This window comes from Acipenser ruthenus, chromosome 18 (assembly GCF_902713425.1).
Source record: "Acipenser ruthenus chromosome 18, fAciRut3.2 maternal haplotype, whole genome shotgun sequence".
Taxonomy (NCBI): Eukaryota; Metazoa; Chordata; class Actinopteri; order Acipenseriformes; family Acipenseridae; genus Acipenser; species Acipenser ruthenus.
The window spans coordinates 29,575,054-29,602,070 of record NC_081206.1 but is presented as its reverse complement, the minus strand read 5'-3'; the positions used below and the strand labels follow the sequence as shown (position 1 = coordinate 29,602,070).

The 27,017-nt window shown below is 35.9% G+C and overlaps 1 protein-coding gene across 1 annotated transcript; it reads right to left on the bottom strand.

Annotated features, from left to right (window-relative positions):
- Nucleotides 1-2,304: 2,304 nt before the first annotated feature.
- LOC117424895 (homeobox protein SIX6-like) lies at nt 2,305-5,709 on the bottom strand. Its single transcript, XM_034041585.3, has 2 exons — nt 4,967-5,709; nt 2,305-3,671 (listed from the first exon to the last, which is right to left on the bottom strand). Exons 1-2 carry the CDS (start codon nt 5,536-5,538, stop codon nt 3,506-3,508), a joined length of 738 nt encoding a protein of 245 aa, XP_033897476.1. The 5' UTR covers nt 5,539-5,709; the 3' UTR covers nt 2,305-3,505.
- Nucleotides 5,710-27,017: the final 21,308 nt, after the last annotated feature.

Below are 27,017 nucleotides of genomic sequence, written 5' to 3'. Positions count from 1 at the left end.
AAAAAGTCACTGCAGACATGCAACAGTCTGAATTATATCTGAATTAAAGCTGTATTTGTTTTTGCTATGCTTATTATTATTATTATTATTATTATTATTATTATTATTATTATTATTATTATTATGTGCTCCCTTTATTTTCATTTGAAAACCGAAATTTAAAACTAAAATGTTTTCATACACATGTCGCTGTGTGCGATCACTGCGGTGCGCCTTCTGTCCGCCGTGCAGCTGCCCTCGATTCAGTTTTATTTTCAACCTCAACAGTTTGATTTTCTTGCCTCTTGCAGATTAAATCTGTTGACAGCTAACTACTTCATAAAAACTCCTTATTAGCCAATCCTGCGCACAAAACATTAGGAGCGTCCTTTGTTCTGTCGGGTACTCAAGACCCCATCATTAGCGCTTATTACGCTGACCAGTTTGACAACCTTATTGACTGCTTGAAAGACTTTCTCATTTATCCCTGCCCAGTGCTACCCCGGCTCTCAATGCAAACGGAAATATTCAAACTTCTTTTTTTTTCTTGAATGAATAATAAGCGGGTTCCCTTCCCCTCCCTCTGCCCTCTTTCTTTTCAGTTTGAGACAATATTTTCCCCTTTTTTGTCCCCAGCAATAAAAAAAAGAAAAACATTAGTTTTGTTTTGCAACAGTAATTCATTACGAATTATAGTCATGCATGCACGCAAGTTGCACGTGGTTAAATTGATTATTTTTATGTCATTCTAAACCAGTAAACACTCGGTTAAAAACACGACAGTGAGTTCTAACATCTGTCACGGTACTCGTTGTGTAACCTGGGGCACGGGACCTCAATACCTCCCTCCGTTGTAAAAACTAAACTTGTTTGTGCTATTTTGCTTTGCTATGTATTCGCCACAGGAAAGCAATATAATTACTTTAGACTACCGTATGTCCCAAATGTATTTTAATTTAGACTTTCATTCAAACATATTTGACAGTTAAAATGTAATGACGCCCATCTCAGGCTACAGACATGTTCTAAAAAATAAATACACAGGTGCATCAAACATGTAATCTTAATACAAAGGTACGCCAATAGCGAGCGTATTGGTCCATCTTTTCTGTTGAAAACAAGCTCTGTGTGGCTTTTCCGCATATGTTTATTCAATTTCATATAAACCACGTCTTGGATGACATAAGAAAGTAACCCTCCAGATCAAGGGTGAATGATACGAACAAGGTCGTGATGGTAAACATCTATAGCTGTGACCAGAAGCTTAGCATCACGTAGAATTTTAGGATAGAGACATCATTTCAAAAAACGATATGAACACAATTTAGATCATTTATTTAACGCCATGTAAATCAAAGAAACTGCAAAATTATATCGCAAAAGTCTACCGAAAGACATACATTTCATGTTGGATTTTGAAATGTCACATTTTTCAACTGTTATCGGTTTTTCGTTAAGTATATGGAAAATTACACAGCAGTACGTTAAATTAAATATGTTAACACAACATTATTCAGCAGCAAGTTTCATTCGACTTTATGAAGCAACATTAGTTAATTCTACAGGGTGATGCAAAACGTTTGGCCATAGCTTTGCATCTACAGATAGAGCTTTATCCGGCTTTCTAAAACCTTATTTATGTCTCCGTAATTCTTGCTGTTTCAAAGCAATCAGGAAGAGTCCCCAAAACCAAATGAAATGAGACGGAGCAGACAAAAAGAGCACAGCTCAACGGTTTAAAGATCAACGTCAAATTGTATAATAGGAAATCCTTTTGCTAAGAAAAGGCTCAGTCCGTTTAAGACTGATATTTGTTTTTTCTTCCACGCTGAGAAAGCAGTTGTTCAGAGGTTTTGCTGTTTTAAAATATCCGGCGAGTCTAATATTGATCCTTTGTATAGCCAGAGCGCTTGTTTTACAATGAAGCGGTTCCTTCAAGATGAAGTGTAAATACTTCTAAAGCACACAAAGGAGTGTTACCAATGTGTTATCCGGATTTCCTATCTCTTTTTCAACAGATTTCAACAAGCACCACCCATATCTTAAAATGTCGTATATGTTACTAGCTCTGTTTATTCATTTTATACATGAGTACATTTACAATATAATGAGATTTTAAACAAACAAAATATACTACTTATACACCAAAGCTGTGTTTCGATTGTTTGGTGTTCCATATTCCATAAGTCGAATTATCCATGCGTTGGTACCATTGACATATTCACTTAGGCTAGATCTGTCTGCTTCTAGCATATATATATATATATATATATATATATATATATATATATATATATATATATATATATGAAAGAATACACTACATAAATAACCTTATTTTAAGATACAGCCACATTTCACTTCATGGTTTACTAAGCTATATAGTTCTTGCAGGTAAAGTGTAATTTACCATTCATAGAAATTAGCTATACAATCGTGACACGTCATAAATAAAGTTCCTAACAGTGGTCCACACAATTCAGTTGATAAATAACCCCGACAATTTGTTGGTTTAAACGTCCACACTCTTAAAACAGAGCAGTCCCATAAGGACAAGACGATTTGTATTTAAAAAAAAAACAAAACAAAACAAAAAAACATTTATGTCGATGGCTGGCACGTTTTTGTTAAAAGTAAAACAAATTGTGTTCTGAATCAGAGATTTGTTGCAAACCCGTGCTGTCCTTAGTCGAACACACTAACACATGTATTAAAAGCAATACAACCATTGTTCTCATTGGCCCAACAACAACAAATGAATGCAGGTCAATGTCGTTTTGTATTGGCCTTTACATAAGTCCACACAGGGGCTTAACAAAAACTGGGATATTAAAATAACCAATAAACAAGGAATTAATAATATATAATAATAAAACGCGAAGGCACAATGCAACACCGCACGCTGGTAAACCAGAAGACACCCAACGCATTTTAAACTATAAAACAAAAAGCATATCAATTTTAATCTGTTTGATCACCAAATATTTATTCATTTCTTTTTTAAAAACAGCATATGGTCCACTACTCAGCGCACATGCTCTACAATTCACACACACACAAAAACATCAAGCAAAATAAAACCAAATTCTAACACAGCCAATCCTTTAAATAATTAATAAACATTATTGATACCACTTTAAAAGTAAAGTAAAAATATAACAGCATCTTTTCTTTTTCAACATGAAATACCCACAGAAGAGAAAAGGGCAGGCGGTCAAAATGTTGTACTTGGCATACTTGCCAATTTGATGCATCGTTTTCAGTAGATCCTTTTAATAAAGGATTTATAGTTTGTGTTTTCTTCTTTTTTTAAAGTCCAAAAAGTCTTCCACTGGAAAAAAATAACATAAAAAAAGAAAACGTAGAACACATTTTTTTTTAAGACAGTGCATTCCGATGAATCCCTAGCATTTGGCAGCCATTGCTAAAGGCTCGATCTGAAGATGTCGCTATGGGTTTATGTTTATGCAGGCACTGTTTATAGTTATTTCTGGATTTCCTTTTGCTTTATTTTTTGCAGGTTGTATCAGATGTCACATTCACTGTCGCTAGATGTGATGGAGATGGCAGGATCGGCTGCCTTGCTGGAAAGGCTGGCTTCGGGACTGGAGGCGGCCCCAAGCCGGTCCACTGTACTCTCCACCTCGGTCAAGGAGCGAACCGACCCCTGGGACAAGACTTGCTGCTGCAGCCTTGCCAAGAGAGAAAGACAGCTTGATAAGAACAGGACTGTCGATGCCCACACAAGGTTACAATGACAATTTAAATACAATGGCTACGAATCGACTGGTTCCAAAGAAAATATATTTATATGTTGTTCTATCATACTTATGCAATAACTACGCAAACAATTAATGTAGGGCCCTGAAGCTTAAACCGTAAGTCTTGTTCACTTAATTGAGTGTCATGTTCATGGCAACAAAACGCCTAGGCAGAATATCGACACCCATAACACACTAAGCCCCCCCCCCCCCCCCAAATGAATACTCTATCAGATCTCAATAATACACAACTGCCGAGTTTCAATTCAACTGCACTTAATATAGCATGTAAAAAATGGCAGTGCCTATTTCCATTATTCTCAATGTCAGCGTTCCAGATCTCTTGGCCATGTTACAAATAATAATGTTTATATTGCAGAGGCATTGCTGTAGTACCAACAGTGCACATTACACAGTATGAATATTCTCTGCTGAAGCAATTGTACAGCTAACAATTGCTTATTTTTGCAACACTATAACATAACCCTTTAGCACAATCAACGGGGCTCTTTTGAATAGGCCATATATATATATATATATATATATATATATATATATATATATATATATATATATATATATATATATATATATATATACACACACACACACACATTTGTTTTAATGTGCAAAGAGTCTATTTTGTAGACATTGAGTTCAACTGTCCAACCCTTTGTTCAAAACCAAACATGCGATGGTAAATTGCAGTTCACACATTTTCTGCAGATCAAAGCTCAGAAGAAAAATAGAAAAATACTGATTCTAACTCAAAAAAAAAAATAATTTCATCCAATGGGAATTTGATCATTTGGTTGCTGAACATCAATTATTGTTTAATCATAACATAAAAATATATATGCATGCCTATTGTTTCATATTAACACATTTTACCAATGGCAGCACAGAATGCTTACGAGGTTATTTAGTGTAAAAGTAAAATAACACTACACCGTGTTTGAGGAAGAACAGTATAGGCATGTTCAGGAAGGATATGCTCGCCCCTTGGAGTAAAAGGCGGCGTTTTCAATTTACAGCAAATTAACAACGTTTTTAGCAATCGTAAAATGTTTATACAAATAAAATATGCCTTGATATAGTTTATATAAGCATGCACAACCAAATGCAGAACGCATGGGTGAAACCAAATTATAGAAATGCCCTCTTCGTTTTCTGCAGTGCCGTCTTTACAGGCAAAATTCAAAACGGTCAGGTCGAGAGACACACACCTGTTTTTAGCTGCCGCTGCTCTGTCCCTTTGTCGGCGGTTTTTGAACCAGTTTCCCACTTGTGTTGGAGTAAGTCCGGTCGCTTGGGCCAGCTCTCTTTTTTTGCTGGGATTAGGGTACGGGTCTTGGAGGTACCATTCTCTTAGCAAGTGCCTGGTTCTCTCCTTGAAGCAATGTGTCTTTTGTTCTCCGTCCCAAATGGTTCTGGGAAGAGGGAACTTCTTTCTCACCCGGTACTTGTCCACTGGTCCTAAGGGGCGACCTCTCAGCTTCTCCGCTTCTTGGTAGTGTGCTTCCAGCCAGAGGGCCTGCAGTTTGGCGTGCGATTCCTTGGTGAACTTGTGGTTTTCCAAGATGTGGTAGAGGTCTCTGAAATTCCCGGTGTGGAAGGCCACGATGCCTCTCGCTCTAAGGACGGACTCGTTTTTGTTCAATACCTCGCAGGCTGCAGGTGCCACTGGCAAGGACCACAGAAAGCGACCAAGGCGTTCAATGTCTCCGCTCTCCTCTAAGGTCTCACATACCCCAGCTACCTGCTGGGGGCTAAAATTCAGGATGGGCAGCTGAAACATGGAGCCTTTTTTTTTCTTTCGGACTCAGACCAAAAAAAAAAAGCAGCAATCCTAAGTCAACAGATCAACCTTTAAAAATCAAACACAAAGAATGCCCTGTGGCTGGCGAGCAGCCTCTGTGGAGGTGGCTTGAAGTACGAGGGTATACAACTAGATCCGAGATGTTTTTTGAAGAAAAAAAAGGCATTCAGCTCTGTGCTGATTTTCTATTGGACTTGGCAGATTGGTTGCGTGGTTGCCATGGATGCATGTCAATCACTGTCAAGTTTGCCAATCACGCGGAAAGGTTCGTATAGAGGTTTCAGCACCTCCCAGCTCGACAGCGCCTTTTAAAAATGTACACATTTTGACCTTTGCTTTCCTTACAACAGCCTTCCGTGTCTTTTCGTGTTTCTGCAGTATCAAAACGCAAATCCCTTTACAGCCCCCTTTTTATCAGCTAAAACAACCATGATTCAAAATACATTTTTAATGGAACGCACTGTTTTTTCGCATTTGGAGCTTTAACATTGCCACACACAATAGAATCGTATTAAAACCCGTCTTTTTCTCATTTTGTTAGATTACAGCAGAGCCCTGCTGCAGTAATTATAGCTCCGTGTTTGAGAAGCACTGAGTCCATGGATAGTAAGGCTTGCTGTTTTCTGTTCTGATAAAAACAAAACATTTTAAAATAGCCTACTGGTTTTACCCAAATCCAAACAGATTTGTCTCAAATATTTTTCAAAAAATATAGGCTCATAGAATTTTTTTTTTTAAAACTAAGAGGAAAAATATTAATCGACTTTCTAAGCAATGTAGCGGATGTCAATATAGGGGAGTGTGGGAAGTATTTGAAAATTCAACATGAAAACAAACGATGCACACTTAATTGGCTACATATATATTAATTAAATGAAATAAATTACAAGCCCGTGAATTTTTTTTTAACAGTACAGTTCAATATTTACTAACGGACTTTAAAAAGTGAAACAGTCCCATTCTATAAGGCGTATACTGGAAATGTATACCTGTAGAACTGGGGTACTCAAATGTGTTCTTTCCAAAATGTCCATGATCATTAAAGAAAATACAAAATGCACTACACCAATAGCCATTTGTGTGTGTGTGTGTGTGTGTGTGTGTGTGTGTGTGTGTGTGTGTGTGTGTGTGTGTGTGTGTGTGTGTGTGTGTGTGTGTGTGTGTGTGTGTGTTGTTTTGTTTGTTTGTTTGTTTTATCCTTAAACGTCCTGTGAATATTTGTAAAAAAATGTTCAGTTTTTCAGTAAAAAATAAATACATAAATAAAAAATAAACAATAGTCTTAGAAGGAGGAGGACATTGCCCTGTGCCGGGCATGGATTTAGTATCAGATTCAGTTTGTCTTGTGCTCGGGCTGATTTGGTAGATAAGAAGGCAGATAGATAGCGCAGATGGTTTGAAGTGTCGGGTCAGATTATTGCATGGCTGGATACAGTGGAGAAGTTCATTCTGACGGAAAGCCCTGATATTATTTTCACATATCTGCACGGTTCAGTTGAAGAAACCCCTTCAGGTCATTTTACATGATTTATACTACTCATGAGCTGGGTTATGGAAATGTCTTCTTTAAAAAAAAAAATAGCGGTTCATTTTAATACAGTCCAGTGGGGCGTTAAGAAATGTTGATTGTGTGCATTAACTTCACAGCCTTTGAATATATTCATAAATACTGTACAAGTTAATTTATTATTATTATTATTATTATTATTATTATTATTATTATTATTATTATTATTATTATATCTTTATGTTTACCACCATCACAAAGCGCTTTACAGCGGTAGGCAGTGAACTGTGCATTTTATGCAGTCACTTACAATAGGACATTGATTTAACATCTCATCCGCAGGATAGAGCACAAGGAGGTGAAGTGACTTGCTCAGAGTCACACAGTGAGTCAGTCAGGGGCAGAGGTGGGATTTTACTTTTCAGTGTATTTATCTAAATATAGATTAATATAAAAATGGACTTCGTTTCCAATAAGACAATGACGCTAAACGTTTAGATATGGTATTAAGCTTAAATGCTTACAGACCTAAACACATCACCTCGATTATGCGTTTAGCTAAAAGACAGTAAAACAGTACAACATGTATTTAATTTTTAAACACGAGTATGACTAACAGAGACGTGCCAAAATCAGAGGTTTTGTTTATGTAGCCTATGTTTTTAAAAATACAATTTTTACAATGCTCTGTTTTATACATGTATTATTTCCATGTGATTATGAATACAGGTTTTAAATGAAAAAGTACCATAAACTGCAAAAACTATTTACAAATCGTGTTATTAATCATCGTTTACAAATGCAAGAAATTTACTATTTTGTAGGGCTGTGTATGAGAAATATTTCATAAGCACATATTTAAGAAAAGCTCCCAAAAGCTTAAACAACCCAGCGTTATATCTCTCCTCCAATTTTGCGGGCTGCTCAAGAGAAACCGCAAACTGGAAACCTGCGTGATGTTCGGAGCTTGAAGTCACACCTGCCTTCGTTTAAAATGCAATCTAACTTATAGGCTTGTACAATTATATACGTACATACAAATTGGGTCGCTCGCTTTGTTAAGGTTAATGTGTGGAGTGCATTACACAAAATACATGACACCTGGTAATGTTTTAAGACAATCATTACCTCTCAGGAATAAAAATCACTCTAGAAATACCAACTTTCATATGACTTAAGCCCCGGGAGTAAGCACTGAAACAGGCGCTGCTTCTTGAGCACTGAAACAGGCGCTGCTTCTTGTATAATTTGGGCATCTGTAATTCGTTAAGGAACCCAAATACACAACAGTGTTCAATAAAAAAAAAAAGTTATAGACCTAACACATTGAAAAAAAAAACACAAAACCAAACAACAAAAGAACAATGACGTGGCTTGTTTTACAGTGTATTGTAGATCACCATCAAGGAGCGGCATATAATACTACAATCACAAAAGCAAAGGGTTGAGGTTTATTATTTATATGTTTTTTCCAGGTTAAATATTGAGACTGAATTTGTAAAAGGAGAAAATCACAAATTCTTTGTGGTTATGTTTAACAATGTAGAATGGTATTGTAACGGTCCTACCACGCCCTATCGTTTATTTAAAAACAAAAAGTCAAATAGGTGAGGAAACCTGGTGTGTGAAGTCTATCACTTTTACTGCTTATAATACTGCGATGTTCAGATACTAAAATACACAGTATTTATATTTCATGAATATTTTGTATTTTATTAACATATGAGGGGAAATACTGGAATAGTGCTATAATAGTGAATATAACGTAGGTATAATAAAGCGATTAAACACACACACACACACACACACACACACACACACACATATATATATATATATATATATATATATATATATATATATATATATATATATATATATATATATATATATATACACACAGACACACATGTTCTTTTGATTTTGCGATGCAGAAACAAATCGGTGTTTTTAACAGTAAATTCAATTGAGAATTCAAGGACTGTATATGTTTTTCAATATGCTATTAGCTGCATAAGCGTAAGAACTAACATCAATATATTTTGGAACAGATAATAAATAAACGTTTGTGATGTACGTGTTTTAGACTCCTTTATACCCACAAACAAATTCAAGTGCAACCAAAAAAAATAAATAAACTGTGTTTACATTGTAAATACTCAAACCGTGTTCATAACCACTTGGATTGGTTGGTGATTCATTCTTAAACACTTGACAGCGGTGCAGACTTGGTAATGTACCAGTGTACACAGTGTTGAGTATTACTAATGTAACCCAAATGGATAGCGTTATCGTATTTAGGAGGAGTTCATTTCTGGATTTTCAGTGTGTTCTTACATTTTCAAACAGACTAAAAGCGTCCTATCCTTAGTTGCAACATTAAGAAGATTCCCATGTGTAGGTTGAATGTTTCTGACTACTGAATAATGCACTGTTAAAACAGGGTTCCTGAGAGTCCCGTGGAGCCGCATTCTTTTTCTGTTTAGAAAGAAACATTCTTACAGCTTGTACATTCGTTTGATAGAAGTGGTTCCATATGGAATATCACATTATGGAATGCTTCCATTATCACGTTTGAGATACTCTATCTTACTTTTCAGTGATCAGAAACTACACGTTGAACACAATTAACAAGTAAAAAAAAGTTAGATTTCTCATTGAATGTGATACATAGCCTAATGTATTTATTATAGATATGTTTTACATAAAATGCTTACATAGTTTTCAATAATCGTCCTTCAGATGCGACGTCAAACCAAAGTCCCAACAGACATTAAAGTGGTGCTAACACCACGTTAACAATGTAATCCAATATCAGCAGATTATAACACATAGACTATTAATGTTTGTACACACTGTTAGTCTATAACTGTGTTTGTTCGCCTATAGTGTCTAAAATGATTTAAAATGTCACTGCAATGTGTTTATAATCTATGGAGTTATATTGGTTATTGTCCGAGTCATAACACTTAGGTGCCCACATCACAAATCCAACATTGCTCTCGATTGTGACAGGCATCTTCGTTGGCAGCAGTCCAGAAGATAACTTTGTCGTCACTTTAATGGGTGGACAATTCCGGTCTTGGAGAGCCTTTCCACAACACGTTTAATAAGATAGGTAAATACTCAGGGGCCCGGAATGAGCTTTAATTGGTTCAGTGAGACAGTTTAGAATATTGGAACAAAGGACTTTAACAAAAGGGCCACCTATATGGCCACCCCTGCGTTTCAGATAAATCCACCCCAACCGGAACGGATTCGTTACGTTTCTGTAAGTTAAGAGGCACTCTTAGTGAAGCGTACACGTTTGCAAATCAACAACAAAATGAAAGTTATATAAATGAATGTCTTTTAGTAGAACAGCGGAAATAACGGTATTAGCGTTAGGCCTATAAGTCAGGGAACACGCTGATGGATAAAATCGTGCATTTGAAAATGAGAATTCTGATGCCATTTCACTGGGCTATTGTTTGCAGACAATAGGAAAACAAAAATAAATAATAATAATTGGAGTTACGCATCATTGACATGACCAGCTGTCTGGGTTTAATTTTTTTTCTGAAATATTTTCAAGACGACAAGCTGCGCTCAAAAGAATTAGTATTAACAAGCCGAGCATGTCTCCTCCATTTATTGAATACAGAGATGGATACACTATAGTAAACTATTTCTCAAGGAAACTATAATATTGAGTTATTTGAAGCGTTGCACACATCACAGCATGTATTTTAATGAAAGGGCGAGGGATCTTTTGAATTATTGTGCGTGTGGCATGTTACTTGCTTTGCCTAGTGTCTTGGAATGACAAATAAAAACAAAAGTAAAAGAAAATAATGATCTTGAATTGATTTTGTAACGATTCTGTAAATCACTGTGTATAACTCAACACAGCTCAAAGTGAATCGCAGATGGAAAAAAACAAAACACACAGCATCTATCGCGTCCACTCCGAGAGGTGAAGCCGGCGTCCTGCGATTGTGCCTGGAGAGAGCTGTGTGCTGCTGGTGATCTTTGCTGTTTTCAACTCGTCGTGTCAGTGAAGCACAGCGTGTCTGCATTTTTTTAGAATGATACATGCTCTGGTAAACATAAATAGTAACCACAATACTCATATTTTGCCGGGTTTTCTTTTTTTATTTATTAGGCACGGCTACATTTTAGTAAAAGCAACAGCGGCTGGTTGAATATGTTTCCAGTGTTTGAAATTGATAGGCCTACATTTCTGACTTGCAAAAGAAAAGGAAGTAAACACAAGAGTCTAAAGCGACAGAAAGTTATACAGAAAGAGTCCCTTTGGTTAATTTAATTATGCTGGCTTAAATAAAAAAAAATGTTTATCATTGTTGTTAGTTATTATAGTTTTATCTTGAGGCTATTGTTTTGATACTACTGTAAACATTTTAAAAGGCACACATAATTATGCTGAGATGGGAAGTAAATGGTAAGTAATAAACATTTACAGTGCAGACTATTTTGTATTATTTATAATGACTTTGCCGAATAGAAAGCGAATACGTGTTTCCAAAGAGATTTATAAATACTGTCTTAATTCTGTGCCTCCAAAGACATGTAATTAAGTTTTAAGAATGAAGCCTGCTGTTTGGTATTCTGTCTTAAACCAGCAGTTTGTCAGTCCCAGACTATTGTGAAAAATGATATATTAAATAAATGGGGAAAAAAGAAATGTGTTAAGGCGATTGTTCTGCCTTTTATTGCAACTGTGGTACCATTCAATGGGCGAAAATTGTAAATGGTACTTTAGCTGAAACCTCAGGACAAAAAAAAGGTTGAAAACCCCTACCTTAATATTTCTTTTTCTGAACTCATTTGTTCAACAGTTCTTCATTGGACTAAAAGGGGTTCCAGATAAAGACACTATAAAGAACCCTGTTGCCTATTCAGGTTAAACTTCGACAAAATAACCCAGCATTGAGAAACTGCAACATCAGTCCACATTTGGCCAATTAAACATCTATATATAAGATCCCATTTATTTCATAATCGGTTCCACTTTACTAATCAAAAGCTTCATGTTAACACTAATCAGAAAATCTTCTTTCTGAGAAATGGCAAGTGCAGTGTGCTACAATATGCCAAACAGATGACAACACCGCATTGCTTTGTCCACTTTCAAGAGATGTGTCTATAGCCTATAACCCTTTTATCAACATGGTTCCTTCTTTCCATTCAGTTACGAGTAACCTTAAAATGGGCATGAGTGTTGGAGCTGGGATTATGTCTCTGCTGTGTTGTTTTCATTCAGCAACAGTACAAGTTTTTTTTTGTTTGTTTTGCCAGCTGCGCTTTTAGAGGAAATTGGGCCAACAGTAGACAGCCCATTTAAAAAAAAAAAAAATGCACCGCTATATACAGCATTGTATCTGCAAGCGCGGTGTCCCAGATTCACCACTGTGTCGTTTGAGGATTGGATGCAAGAACATCGCCAAATAAAGAAAACTATAATCTCGACCTGCATATTTAAAAACTGTCCATTTCAAACAGTACACAAAATAACCTAATTAGCGCAAATTAAATACACGTTTCATAAAACATTTCAAGAAACAATAACGTGATTTGTATTAAAGGCAAGAGGTTTTACACGCGTGTTATTATAAATACAAAGTTGGATCCCCGAGTGGCTGCTCACCTGGTAGAAGCGCAGCCGCGTGGTGCGCAGCGTGAGTCATACAGCGCAGGTTCGTGTCCTGACCGTGCGAAGTAAGCAGGTCTTCGCTGGGGACTCCCAAGGAGAGCGTCACATTGGCTCTGGCGCTCCGGTTAGGGAGGTAAAAACGACAGTTACAGCGAACCCTGCAGGGCTGGCCTTTGCTTTCCAGTGGTCGGCAGCTAGCGGACATCTGCTCTCGAGTTCCTGGGTGAAAAAGGATCTGGCTTGGTCATGGGATCGGAGGACGCGCACTGAACCTACGGGTCTCCTGAGTCATGTGGGTAATCGGGGGAAACATTATAATTGGACATACTCAATTTAAAAATAAGTACAATTTTAACTTCCCATTTTTAGTTCTTATTTTTAAAAAGAACAACATACTACCTTATGAATGCATCCAACTGTATTTAATATGCTCAGCATTCCAACGCGATTCTTTTCATGCCAACTGTAGGCCTACTTTCAACATTCATCGTGCATAAGATCAAATATTACAATGTATATTTGCACATAGTATTTAAAGCAAATATTAAAGTTGTGTGCAAAACAAATCTGTGCTTGGGGGAACATAAGCAAAGGGCTTACATATACAGTAATTTCCATGAATTATATGGTTCCACATGTTATCAATGTAGTCTATCCTTTATAGTTACTCTGATGGAAGGGCAGTAATAACATATGGAACGTTAATCATTGGCTATTGAAGACTTTCATTTTGTTGGGATCCCCAGTTTGTACAGGCTCAGAGCCAAATGTACTAATGGTTTTAAACACAACAATTTGTAGATGAAAGGAGCAGGTGCTCTATACAACTTCTTATTAAATCCTTAAACAGTGTAGAAACCCTGACTACAAGGGGGTGGGATGCAGATCCCAAAGTGCCTTCAGCAGCTAGGTTTCAGCACAGATACCAGGTTCATAGATAGCAGCGTTGTCCTTTTGCAACGGGCAGTGATTGCTGCCTCAAGCCTTACATACCTTTCCAGAACGATGGAATCAAATATGAAACCTACGCACTTAGAATTCACCAGTAGGGTACATGCTACACATCACCACTTTATAACATGGGAATGACTGTGTTTTACTCTTACATGGTAATACTGGTGGAACAAGTGTATAATTCAATGGAAATGGCCCGATCCAGGGCTTTTCCATGTACATCAGTTACTAAAAATGTTGGTCACAACATAAGCAAGAGCAGGAATCACTGGTGTTCCCCTAGTTATTGCAATGTCATTACATGTCTATTATTATATCAAAACGTTTTGGTCCCAAAATCCTTCTTCCAGTAGTTTTCAATCTGTGGATTATGGTAACAGAGAATACTTCTTAGTTGCAGGATCGTTGGTTTGTTCTCCATAATCCACTAACCCCATGTTAAAACCCAGCCACACTACAAGGAGGGTGTCTGGATTCATGGTGAAATTAAAATTATACACTATAGAAACATCTGTCATTGTTGGTGCATTCTTAGTACAAAACATAAATGAAAAACTGTTCCTGTAGGCATGCCATGTGTTACAGTGAAATGTGAAACATTTATCCATTACATATCTGTATGGTAGTAACCACTATTGAACAGTTTGGAATTTTTTCATATTTCTTATGGCATGCTAATGCTTGCACTGTTCTGAACTCGAAAAAAGAGAGCCACATTTCTGCAGTAGTATGTGTTGGGCCACACATGCTCGGACAATTATTGGCACAGAATACCACTCTCATGCTGGTAACAGACGAATGTGCTAGGATCAAACAAGACATGCAAGAGGTATCAATGTCTGTTTAACATGGCAGATAATCCAACAAGGATGCAAGGATAAGACAGGAGTTCATGCATGTTCTTGTAATCCTTGAGTCCTTGAACTGAGTTACACACTTGGTGTGTGGTCCATGCATTCAGTTATTTGAATCTTTCACTTTTTACAGGAATTCATCACAAGGATGGGACTCGCTGTCTCCTTAAATACAACAATCGTCTCAACATTGATTCCAAGAATGGTTCAGTGGTTTGAATATAATTAAATGGGGTTTTACCTTTATTGGACATGAGTACCTGAAGTGGGCACCCACAACCAAGACATATAGGTTATGCGAGCATGGAGCAGAGGTTTTGTGGCAGCTTTTTCTGGACCACCTGCCAGCATATAAAAACAGTTCAAATTCAGGAGATAAAGGTTTTAACCCCCCCCCCCCCCCCCCCCTTTGTATTGCTTCCATCGCTGTATGCCTCCCGACATGCGTCTGTGTTTTCAGACCCTTATGCAGTAATCAAGAGAAAAACACGAGATGCATTTGGCAGCTAGTGATCAGCAGTGATTCAGGGACTCTTTGAAAGAGTGTTCACAGCTGACCTTACTCTTTGTGAGGTAGCTGAGTCACAGTGGAAGAGCCAGTCATTCCTGCGCTGGAAGGCAGCTGTTGTCTGTGACACTACAACAAAATCATTCAGCATTTGTTGAAAGTTTCCTGTTATTTCAATGCCATCTTCCCGTTATTCTCACTTACTAAACCTCATTCTCATCTTTACAGAAGTGCTTGCTAAAATACTTTTAAAAATGCTTTATTCTTCAATATTGTTCACTATTCAGCAACTATTATCAATTAAACTAACTTTAAACCTGTTATAATATGGATAGGAAGGCTAATAAATATTAAACTAATCTCTGTATAGTTTGTAAGTACTGTATACAGGTCTTTATTTAGTGAGTACGTGCAGTTTCCAAGTTCAGAAAGATATTAAACTGGACCTCTCCATCAATGCTAAAGAAACATAATCATACATTGTAACATATGTACATGACTATAACTTCCAAAGGAAAAAATTAAGAAGCAATTGTTTTGTTCATTTAACATACTGTGCAAACTGTGGCTACAGATACACCATGTAGAGAATGGTAGCTATATATATATATATATATGCATGTATTTTATTTTCATTTACAATAAGTTCATTTCCAACTCATCCCAGCCTAAAACTGCATCGCATTCACCAATATTATCACAAGAAATCTCCACAATGAGTAAATGCTAATGTTGCCATCACAAAACATCTGCTGTGCCTCAGCTACTTGACATGCTTGCAATAGGAATGAATAGTACTTGACACAGATTTAGAAGATTTAATGGGCAATTGGGCTTCATGGGCTTTATTGAATATTTGCTATCCCCCTTTTCTATTCTTAGGCGCTATCAAGCTTCAGCTGTGTGTAAAAAATGTATAAAAAATGCTATATATTTAAAAAAGTCTGCAATATTGTTTATTCCTTCACACTAAAATAAGGTAATCTAATATAAAATCCCTTGAAAGTCACAAAAAGAAATAAACACAGTCGCAGATATAATGGGTTAATTGTGTTAAGAGTTCAAGGAAGGATCTAGAATCTGTTGGAAAATTTGAAATGTATTTTTCCATTGTGCAACTACCAATATGCTTAATTGTACAATGCCTTACGTTATGTTGGGTTACATCACTGTAAGTCCTGTGTGTCTATGACATTACGAATCAGATCTCAGTGTCTGCAGTCACGACGCTTCTTGTTTGTTCTCAGACCATTTTCTGGGCTGGTCCACTTAGTCAGAATCATATCACATAAAATATCTTATAGGGGTTGAATGGTGCAAGAACAAGAGGTCAAGCTTCCTGGCTGACTTGTGTGAGAATGTAACAGTTACACAAACCAACGAAGACAAAATACAGCAATAGCAGATTCATTTAAGTGATAAATCCCCACATTTTTCTTTACAGGTATTATTAAGCTATTTTGTTTATATTAACCCATCCAAACCCATCCCTAAAAGTACTAATATTGAATCATTTTTTTGAAAGCAATTCAATAGGTCATATCAGTTACATTGTATTCATTTTGGGGTGTTTATTCAGAGGTGATAACATGATCGTATTCCAATTGCACTGGCTTATTTTCAAAGTGAGATCTATAGAATTGACCACTCCAGGTACTGTAAAGGGCATATCAAAGCATGCTTGGGTTTTAATGGCTAGTGCAAAAGTGTATCCTGGTTCGCTCATGCTCAGAAATGCACATTATTTCCATATGAATAGCTCTCTGTTTGTATTTTGCATTTTGATGGCACCAGAGGTGACATGAGTCAAACGCGATCACAGTCTTGTTTCTTGTTGGAGAGCTGTGTCCTAATGATCTCTGACTCACACCCAGGTTGTTTGCAGTTCTGCTATTCTGCTTTGAGAGACATCACTCTGTCCTGATGTCAATGGCTTGCTTAGGAATTGCCCCTTGGCATGCTTGAGTCTTTGCCTGGTAACTTGTTTATTTTCCACCAATATGTTGTACTTTAAAGATGATGCTCATTTTTTCGGTTCATGTTTGGCAGTGTTTTTTTGTTTGTTTTCTATCTATCTATCTATCTATCTATCTATCTATCTATCTATCTATCTATACAGCTATGGCCAAAAGTTTTTCATTACCCAGACTTAAATTGAGACATCATACGTACATAATTTAGATATTTTATTTAACATCATGTAATCAAAGAAACTACAAAATGATATTGCAAAAGTCTACCGGAAGCCATAATAGTAGTACAGTATTTCATGTTAGATTTTGAAATGTCACATTTTTCAATTTTTGCCAGTTTTTCGTTAAGTATATGGAAAACTACAAAGCAGTATGTGATTCAATAAGTTAACGTAACATTATTCAGCAGGTTTCATTCGACTCTATGAAAATTAGTTCTTTCTATTGGGTGATAGAAAACATTTTGGCCAGAGCTGTATGTGTTTGCAATGCAGAAACAAATCAGCATATTTAACAGAACATTTTATCAAGAATTTAAGGACTGTTTATGTTTTTCAATATGCGATTGATTGCATATGTGTAAGAATTAACTCAAATACAATTAGTTTTGGGCATGAACAGACCATAAACAGGAAATAATATGCACATTTATTATTATTATTATTATTATTATTATTATTATTATTATTATTATTATTATTAGTAGTAGTAGTAGTAGTAGTAGTAGTAGTAGTAGTAGTAGTATTATTATTATTATTATTATTATTATTATTATTATTATTATTGCCACCCTGCCATTTTAAATTAAAATGAGTGGATGCATGTAGGTAAGAAATGAGATTATGAGTTGACTTTATGTTCCCTGTCTTTGCTTACTTAAATGGCTGGTTACAGTGATGCTTTTGACAAGACGATGCTGATGGCTGAGTGAATTCATCCAGCATTTCAGAAGCAGTAACAGGGCTTGTTAATGAAGCTAGATGAATACTGACAGTTACCGTTCATTGTTTTCCAGTGGTAATGATAAGCTCGTTTTAAGCAGATATATAGTCTCATACATATAATATTCCCCTATTCCCCTAATAGAAAGGGCAGCAGTAAGGGCAGCAGTAGTAGTAAGGGCAGCAGTGTGGAGTAGTGGTTAGGGCTCTGGACTCTTGACCGGAGGATTGTGGGTTTAATCCCCAGTGGGGGACACTGCTGTTGTACCCTTGAGCAAGGTACTTTACCTAGATTGCTCCAGTAAAAACCCAACTGTATAAATGGGTAATTGTATATAAAAATAATGTGATATCTGTATAATGTGAAATAATGTATAATGTGATATCTTGTAACAATTGTAAGTCGCCCTGGATAAGGGTGTGTGCTAAGAAATAAATAAATAAATAAAAATAAATAAATAGAAAAAAGGCTCCTTCATTGTCGAGTAAACAAAGTAATTATTCTCTTACTATTTGTAGATGATGCCTAATGCTAAGATTAATGGCATACTCAACTGTTGTGTCTGTTGTGGCTAATAGGAATTAGCAAGCTCAGACTGTATTTTCACAACTTAAGGTAGTTTTTCTAATATGTTGATTAAATCTATGTAAAAGGGAGACAGCAGGCTAAGTTCCGAACACTCACTGAACTGGCTTAGTCCTTCTTATTTAAAATGCATTCCCTAGATTAAGGTCACGTTAATGAGCAAACAGCTTGTACTGATTGATGGAGAAGTTAATAGACGTAAGTCAATAAAAATTGGTTAACAAACATGACATCTGTTTTCAAGACTATACCAGTTAGGCATGCTAATCTGATCCTCTTAACATATTTATACTAGAAAACATGCCAGTATTTCAGCTTTAGGTCAATAGTTTATTCATTAATTGCCTTTGCATTAACTACCACTTCTTCTGGACTAGATTAAAGATCATGTATTATTCCCCTAATAAAGTATATCCTCATCAGATATTCTTTTAGAAGAACAAACAACAATTAGTAGTGTCTGAGAATTATTAGGTGAACAAGTATAGTTTCTGTTTCTTACAGTATATAATACTTTCATATTGTCATTGATAGTACAGTTGTAGTGAAGAAAATGTATATATATATGTGTGTGTGTGTATATATATATATATATATATATATATATATATATATATATATATATATATATATATATATATATATATATATATGTTGTACATTAAACAAATCAAACAACCATGTCCATCAAATATGCATTGTCTCCTACTGTTTTAGACACATATTGAGCTGAAAGTTTTACTTTCGCTTTACTTTAAAAGTGAAAAGAGTTTTGGCAAAAACGCAGACATTCCTGAAACTTGTTTTAATTAGTAAAAGTTTGTGTTCACATGAAAACAACAGAATGTAAAACAATTAAATAGACAATGTGGCTGTACCTGAGTGATTAGCATTGCCCCCAAAGCAATGTGACAATGGAATATTTATTATTCCTATGACATTCCAAAGGAATTCTTTATATTCTAACCATTGCATCAAAGTCAATGAACTTGAAAACATAAATTACTGAGATTATACTATTATGATGAAATTCTATTAGAAGTCTGCAGTCATTAATTTGCCTTTAAATAACAATGCTCATAAATCAATTTCAACCTTGAAATTCCAGGGAACTGGAACTGTGTCAATATTTGTATTTTATTTCATGCATACATGAAACGTTAGTCAAAGGAACATTTTAATTCTTTTCATTCATTCATTTATTAATTTACGGGTTTTAAGAATCACAAGAAATTGTTTTTTTTTATTTTTATATAAAAACTCCAAACTCTGATAAGACATGTTTGCAGACTAATTGCGTCTCAGCTTAAACTTTATTGATCCCAAAGCCCTTCAACTAATGGACCATGGCCAACCCTGGTCCTGGAGAGCCACAATCCAGCAGGTTTCATAGGTAACCCTTAAATCATCAGTTTCTGAACAATGTAAGTTGTTGATCTAGAGCTAATCCAATCAGCTAACAGACATGCCCATATGTTTACTGACCACCTTTGCCAAGAGCCAATCAATAATCACTCTGATGAAGGACCAGCTAATACTTCTAGCAAAACTTAAAATGGTTTTTCCTACCAACAAATATTTGTGTTCAACAGACATAACACCGTGTCAAGAAAGAAAACATATTTAATCTAAGGTGGTACCGTAGTACAAAATTGTATTTATATGCAATATAAGTTAACTAAAGCAATTCAACTATATAGTACAGTTACTGTACCTACTAGATATACTTATTCTCTATGGTCAATGTTACTTGAGCATCCACATGCATATTTAGATAAGGCAGATAAAATTGTGGTGTGCAGGTATAAATATATTTAACTCTTTAAAAAAGGACTTGCCATTAGATATTGCTTCTCCAGAATAAGGCTGCCATATTAATTTGTCATTGTACTTCACAAAACCAAACTGCATAGATATAAGAATTTCTCTATTGTACATGCACACATAAATCACATGCAAAGAAATGCTTTACATCTGAAATTGGAATAGATATTCAAAATGTAACACAGCTTTCCTATTGTCATTGCATTAGAGCTTAGATCAAGAGGTTTACATATGTTTAAATAGAAAAGAAAGTCATTGTTTAGATTATGTCATGTTTTCCTTTAGTACTGTATCAAAAAAGAAAAACGGTCCAAGAATTGCTGCCAAATGGAAATTGCTGCATTTTTTGAGACATTGCTGAATGAATGAATGAAAGTGTAAAAAGGTAACGTTTGGTCAGATTAGGATCAAATGTTCCTTTCTCGAAGATGGTAATGTGTGCAGATGAAGGTGTGGTGAAAAACAGGTTTACACACATGGTGGTTCTTTTGTTCTAGCGGAAAAGCTAATGCGGCTTACCGTAAGAGGATACTTCATGATAATATGATCAGTACTGTTAAGATCTTTGACAGACACAGAGGGAATATTGCCTGTAAGCTCATAAGTGCCTTATTATCACTTAATGATGTCAGTTAAACTAAGATATCAACCTGCTTACTGAAATATATTATCTTCCAGATTCACCATAAGGGTAATAGATCCAGTCTCAGTTTTGATGCTTCTAATCCCTCTGCAGTCAAGCTTATCTGAGCTCCAATCAGCAAAGAAAGCTAAACTTCAGGATCTTATGTGGCATACCTAGGATTATCCAGCTGATATAAATCACTGTATTTGCCTAATTAGGCATAACCCTTTTCTAAGAGCATGCAAGGGCCCACAAATACCTGAATAGTCCATAAGTCTTTCACACAGGAAAATTGATCACAAGAAAACACATGTAGGCAAAACTGGGTACCACTTGGTATCCAACTAAAATGTAAGGTTTTTTTTCCCCCACAGGTGGATTTGTGTGGAGGTGCTTTTCTAAAAGAAGAGGCTACTTTGAGGATTGCTGTATTTAATTGACTCATTTATATTCTACCACACACACAAAAAAAACCTTTTGCCTTAAATTTCCTCTAGGCAATGAACACTGTATACATATTTCCAATCCCAATCTTGCAGCATGTATGAATAAATACATTATTTTTCCCACTATGAAATCAGGTCATTTAAAAGTGAATAAATAGCACAAAAAAAAAAAACATTCCTAAAAACGTAACTCAAAATGAAATGCTGTTTTAATATCATCCAGCCACCGGTAATCCAATGCATTGACTATTTTCCCTGCTTCCAGTGTTGCCTCAAAATTTTTAAACCCACGAAGGGGATAAAACAATAACAAGCTGTTCAGACTCTTCCCATATTAAAAATAGTATGACACCCCAGTTGCCTAATGGTATTGCCATGTCAAAGTTAATTTAACCAGTCAGCTGCTCCCCGTCTTAACAGATGTCATCAACTTACAGTGAATTTTTTTTTTTTTTTTTTAAATCAACTCAGCAAACCTTAATATTCTTACAGCAGGAGACATCTCTAAGGAGGGTCATTAAAGGGCCGTGGCTTTGGCTTGTACTGCACCACCCACAAGGTTTCTCTTACATTTCACAATACAGTAATAATGAAAGCCTTGGCTGAGACTGCAGGCTCTCAGTGCAAGCCCATAGAGGCGCTTGTTTCGGTGGCTCTAGTGCACAGGGGAGTGGAGGGAAGCAGCCTGCATTCACGCTTCACTTCCTCTCGATTCTCTCTGATTGGTCACCAGGTACAGGACCCCTGCTGAGTCGACTGGGGCTGTACAATCACTGACTGCCAGGGAGCAAGGGCTCAACCTCGAAGTCAATTCTATTGCTCTGCTGTAGCCAGTGCTCCACTCCTGCAGTTCTAATAGAATCTGCCACTTGTGTGACCCGCTGCAGACCATCAATTAATCACCATCAGTCTCTCAATGAAGGAGCTGGGATTTAAGCAGGTGTTTTTCTTCTGAGCTTCTCTGGAATAATTAGGAAATGGGGAGTAATTGTGCAGCAATGTATTTTATTCTTTCCAATGCAAGTCATGTTTTTTTCTGTAGTATCAGTTATGATCATTTTATAAAACTATTTTTATGCTGTAATTGATGTATAAAGTGGCATTGCAATGCCTTTTCTTTTGCACTATACGAGACCTACATTCCAAGGTGCTGCCACTATCAGCAGGTAATATATATATATATATATATATATATATATATATATATATATATAGATAGATAGATAGATAGATAGATAGATAGATAGATAGATAGATAGATAATTATTTTCATATCGTGCAACCATTGCATTTGAACCTGTTGCAGCATACACTCCTAAAATAGGGTTTCTGTGACCATTTCCATAGTAGCTTTGGGCTTTCTTATATTTTGTTCTTCTATAAAAAACATTCTTACGCACTCATCACAGTGTGTTCTATACATTGGGTTCCAAATGGAACAATGTGGGTTCCATAATTAGATGCTTCAGATTTGGAACTCCTAATTAGGTTCCAAATACAGTATAACGCATTTGAACCCCTTTGAAACCCCTACATATGGTTCTAATGGCTCTATATTGAGCACCCATACATCAAGTCAGTCAAGTTGTTTCTTACAGTTTTTAGTGGTTTTAAGTTATGGATGATTTAACTTTAATATAACTCTAAATCTAATTTGCAGGGTAAAAAGGTGATTTTTAAATCGGTCACAAAATAAAATAGTGTTTCCAGTTTTCATAAGGTAGTATTTTGACCCTTTTAAAAATGAGAAATAAAAATATGAAGTAAAAAATGTATTTATTAATAACAAACATGTAACAGCATCTGCCTTTAATTAAAAAAAGGTAAATTATTAAATTATTAATTCTTGAAATGTTCAATTATTCTTTGTTCTTTTTGGAAGGTCTCAGGAAACAAGCATGGTTTTTTGCTTAAACAACCCAATTTGTTAAATAATGCTAGACAGGAGGCATTTAAAGCAAAGATGATGCAAGCATACTTGAAAAATGCCTTGAATGAGAAATAAAAGAAGTGTTTTGAAAGCCTAGCTGCAAAGGATTTGTATTTGCAAAGCTACTGTGCACCAAACATCCGAACACCATGCTTTGTATTCACTGGTAATGTCATAAAAATTAAAAGAATATATCTACTTCTTAGTTCAAATCCCCCTATAGGTACATGCAAACATTAGCCCCAGTGCTAAAATTATATTTAAAAAATAATACAAAATAAAAAACAACCTTGTTAAAGCAAAAATATGAATGATCTTTAAAGCAGAAATATGAAGACAACTTGTATCCCTGAATCTGCCGGAGACTAAACTGTCCTCACATTTATGAGAGTATTGTTTGTAATTAGTTTCTTTTGATTTGAACAATTTTCCTGAACTTAGTCAGCTTTCTTTTTAAATATACAACCAGAGTGCAGTCTGTATTTAACTAGATTGAGAGGTCTTGTCCACATGTTATAAAGTACAAACTGCAATTCATAAAGGCTTATTTATACAGGTGGTTTCTAACTAGACATTACATTTTCATTAATGCTGGTTAAATAAAAAGATATGAAGGCCATTTCTCAATAATGAGCACATTTACAAACAATAATATTTCTAAAATCAACGACAAGGACAACATATTAGTGGAGTATTTAAATTCCAAATAAGTGGGGTGGAAGAATTATTAAATTCAAATCTAATTCCATCGACTGCACACAGTTTGTCAACAGACTTCAGATGGTACTTACTTAGACAGTTGTAATCAACTTAAAAACAAGGCTTCTTTCCAATGCAACACTGATACAGTGTACCATATAACTCTGGAGTGCATACAATATTGTATTTATTAAGGCTATACAATACATTATTTAAACTGAGAATTCTTATCACAAGAAATGTATTTAAATGCATTGCTTGTGTAGGGCAGTTTAGATATTTTGTTGTGAATGTCTTCTGCACTAGAGAGCTATGGTAAATTATTGAAATGAACAATTAATGTGCAAAATGACTATAGTGCATTTGCATAAGAGTTACTAAACAAGGCACTTGTGAATTTGTATGTAACTTAAGGTGCATAATGTACACACAACTTAACTGTGTGTCCACCACCCTTACCCAACGGATGGATTTATTGGGCGCTGCATATCAGTAATGAGTTTAAGAGCCCCCTGCTATATGTGTTTATTGAAATGATTCTGAGATCAATAGAGCATTCTTTTATTGAGAATTTACTTGCTAAAACATCATTTTGATTAGCTCTCCTCTGCTGAATGTTGGGCCAGAATGACCAATTTATATTTCAGTTCAAAATCTCTACCACTTTTGACTGGTTTCACCCAGTGCCCAATTAGCACCAGTCTTCCATAAAGCTGATAAGTTTAGAAATAAACAACTCAGTCAGGAGGATGCTGACTTGAAGGCTTCTTTGTTAATCTAAGTGGATTTGTAGCATGAACAACTATTTATTTTTATATATATATATATATATATAACATCATTTTGAATAGGTTGTTCAAGTGTGAAACATTGTATTAATTTCCTAATTAAAATGCAATTCAAATTGACACGAGCGTCAATGAGGGTTGTTTCTGTTAACCTGGGTTAGATCAAACCCTGGTACCAGATCAGAGTTAATGTGCTTAAAAACGTCTATAGTCATTATAGAAAGTAAAACTAATATAAAAAAAAATAATAATAATCTAGAAATGGGGTATGTGAAAAGCACAACTGCATGGCTTTAGCAGAGTTTTTTTTTAGTTTTTTTTTTGCAGTGCACTAATAGGAAAGACTGAGTGGTAGAAGGATGAAAAAAGAGAAACACTAACCTAGGGCACAGAGAAACTGGCATGCAGCAGTTGTCAGTCACCTAGCAACAAGTTTCCTATCTCCCGCTGTGCTCTTTAATTCAGCAAATGTGCTCAGGATGTAGGGCTGTTCTCCTGACAAAGCGCATTATGCAGCAGGCCGAAGGACACAAAACTCCACTGTACACACCACTCTGCTGCCTATTGACCGCTGCTCCTTTCTCCCGGCTCACAAAAGAGGCCCGATCAATGCACTGAAAAGGGGGACGTCTCAACAGAGAAAACATTTGCTTGTAATTGTGATTGACTGCATAATGAAAATGATGTTCTTTTTAAATTTCTGCTTGTTAAAGGCCACACTTTTGTCACCTGGTAATCATAAAGCATTCCTGCTGGGAGAAGGGGAAAATATTGAAAATACTCAAACTCTCTGCTTCTTTTCACAGGAAAGAGAAATAATATGCACACACAGGATGGCAAGAGTTGACAGTTATAGGGGCACGGGGTGAGAAATGTGGAGAGAGGGACTGCTAAAGAGAGGGAGCACTGGAATCAGGAGCAGCAGCCAGTGACCCCCCAAAAAAACTGTTTCATTTGACAAGATCCTAGGCATCCAGTTACATTCTTGACTATTTCATTGAATAAACATCATGATCATGTTCTGGAGAGTGTTGTTACATTTTTAAATGGTGTGGTCCTCTGATGTGCCTTGCTGTAAATAATTATTATTATTATTATTATTATTTGTTTATTTAGCAGACACCTTTATCCAAGGTGACTTACAGAGACTAGGGTGTGTGAACTATGCATCAGCTGCAGAGTCACTTACAACTACGTCTCACCCGAAAGACGGAGCACAAGGAGGTTAAGTGACATGCTCAGGGTCACACAATGAGTCAGTGGTGGGATTTGAACCGGGGACCTCTTGGTTACAAGCCTGTTTTTTTTAACCACTGGACCACACTAATAACACATGCAATGCATTTCTGTAACTTTACAGAACAGTTTCAATTTTTGGTTGTTTTATTTCCTATCTAATAGTTTGAGGCTTTTGAAAGCAGATACCTTCTGTTTGTAATTTTATCTCTGCAATGTTATGAGACCGCAGGCATTACTTATGCAACATCATCTCTCACTTGTTTTTAAGCACTGTGCTGTTTGTAAGCATGTTTGTAAATGTTGTTTAATGCTTGTGGGTGTTATAAGTGTTTATTCAAATTTTGCCTGTAAAAAAGCAAAGTGCATTTGTAGGCATGGTCTGCACATACACGGGTATTTAATGTTCTGACCTTGACTTCTTTGTACTAAATCTAGAACCTATTATCGCTATAAACGTCCGTGGAGTGGTTTACTGTCAGCAATCAGCGGTTTTGTTGAAAAAGGTTAATAGTTCATATGCTGAAGTTAGATGGAAACAGAATTGATAATCCTTGTGTGCTGATCACGCCTGAGCTACTGTACAATAGGCTTGTGTTGACAGCCTTAGTAAGTTGTAATGAGTTTCCAGCACATTGTTAAGGCCCTGTTTTGTTTGCTTTAAGCAGGCAACAAGTGAAATTGCTGTCTGTAGGTGTTTTCGAAATCTCTTTCACAAGCAGGACTCCTAGCCGACACCAATTAAAGAGATTATGTCTTCAGCTGAAAAGAAAGCTATAGCCTTCTACGTTAATGCAGTGATTACTTACGACAAGGTCATAGAACCCATGACCTCACTGAAATTAACTTCACTGTTCAAATACCAATTAGAATAATATTGTTTTGTTGCTTCCCATATTCAACTGTGACAGACCTTTGTTAACCTGTGCATTGT

Coding starts and splice junctions, on each gene's coding strand:
- LOC117424895 (XM_034041585.3), bottom strand. CDS start 5,538: ATGTTTCAGCTGCCCATCCTGAATTTTAGCCCCCAGCAGGTAGCTGGG. Junction 3,672..4,966: donor GCAGCGGCAGCTAAAAACAG/GTGTGTGTCTCT, acceptor TCTCTTGGCAAG/GCTGCAGCAGCAAGTCTTGT.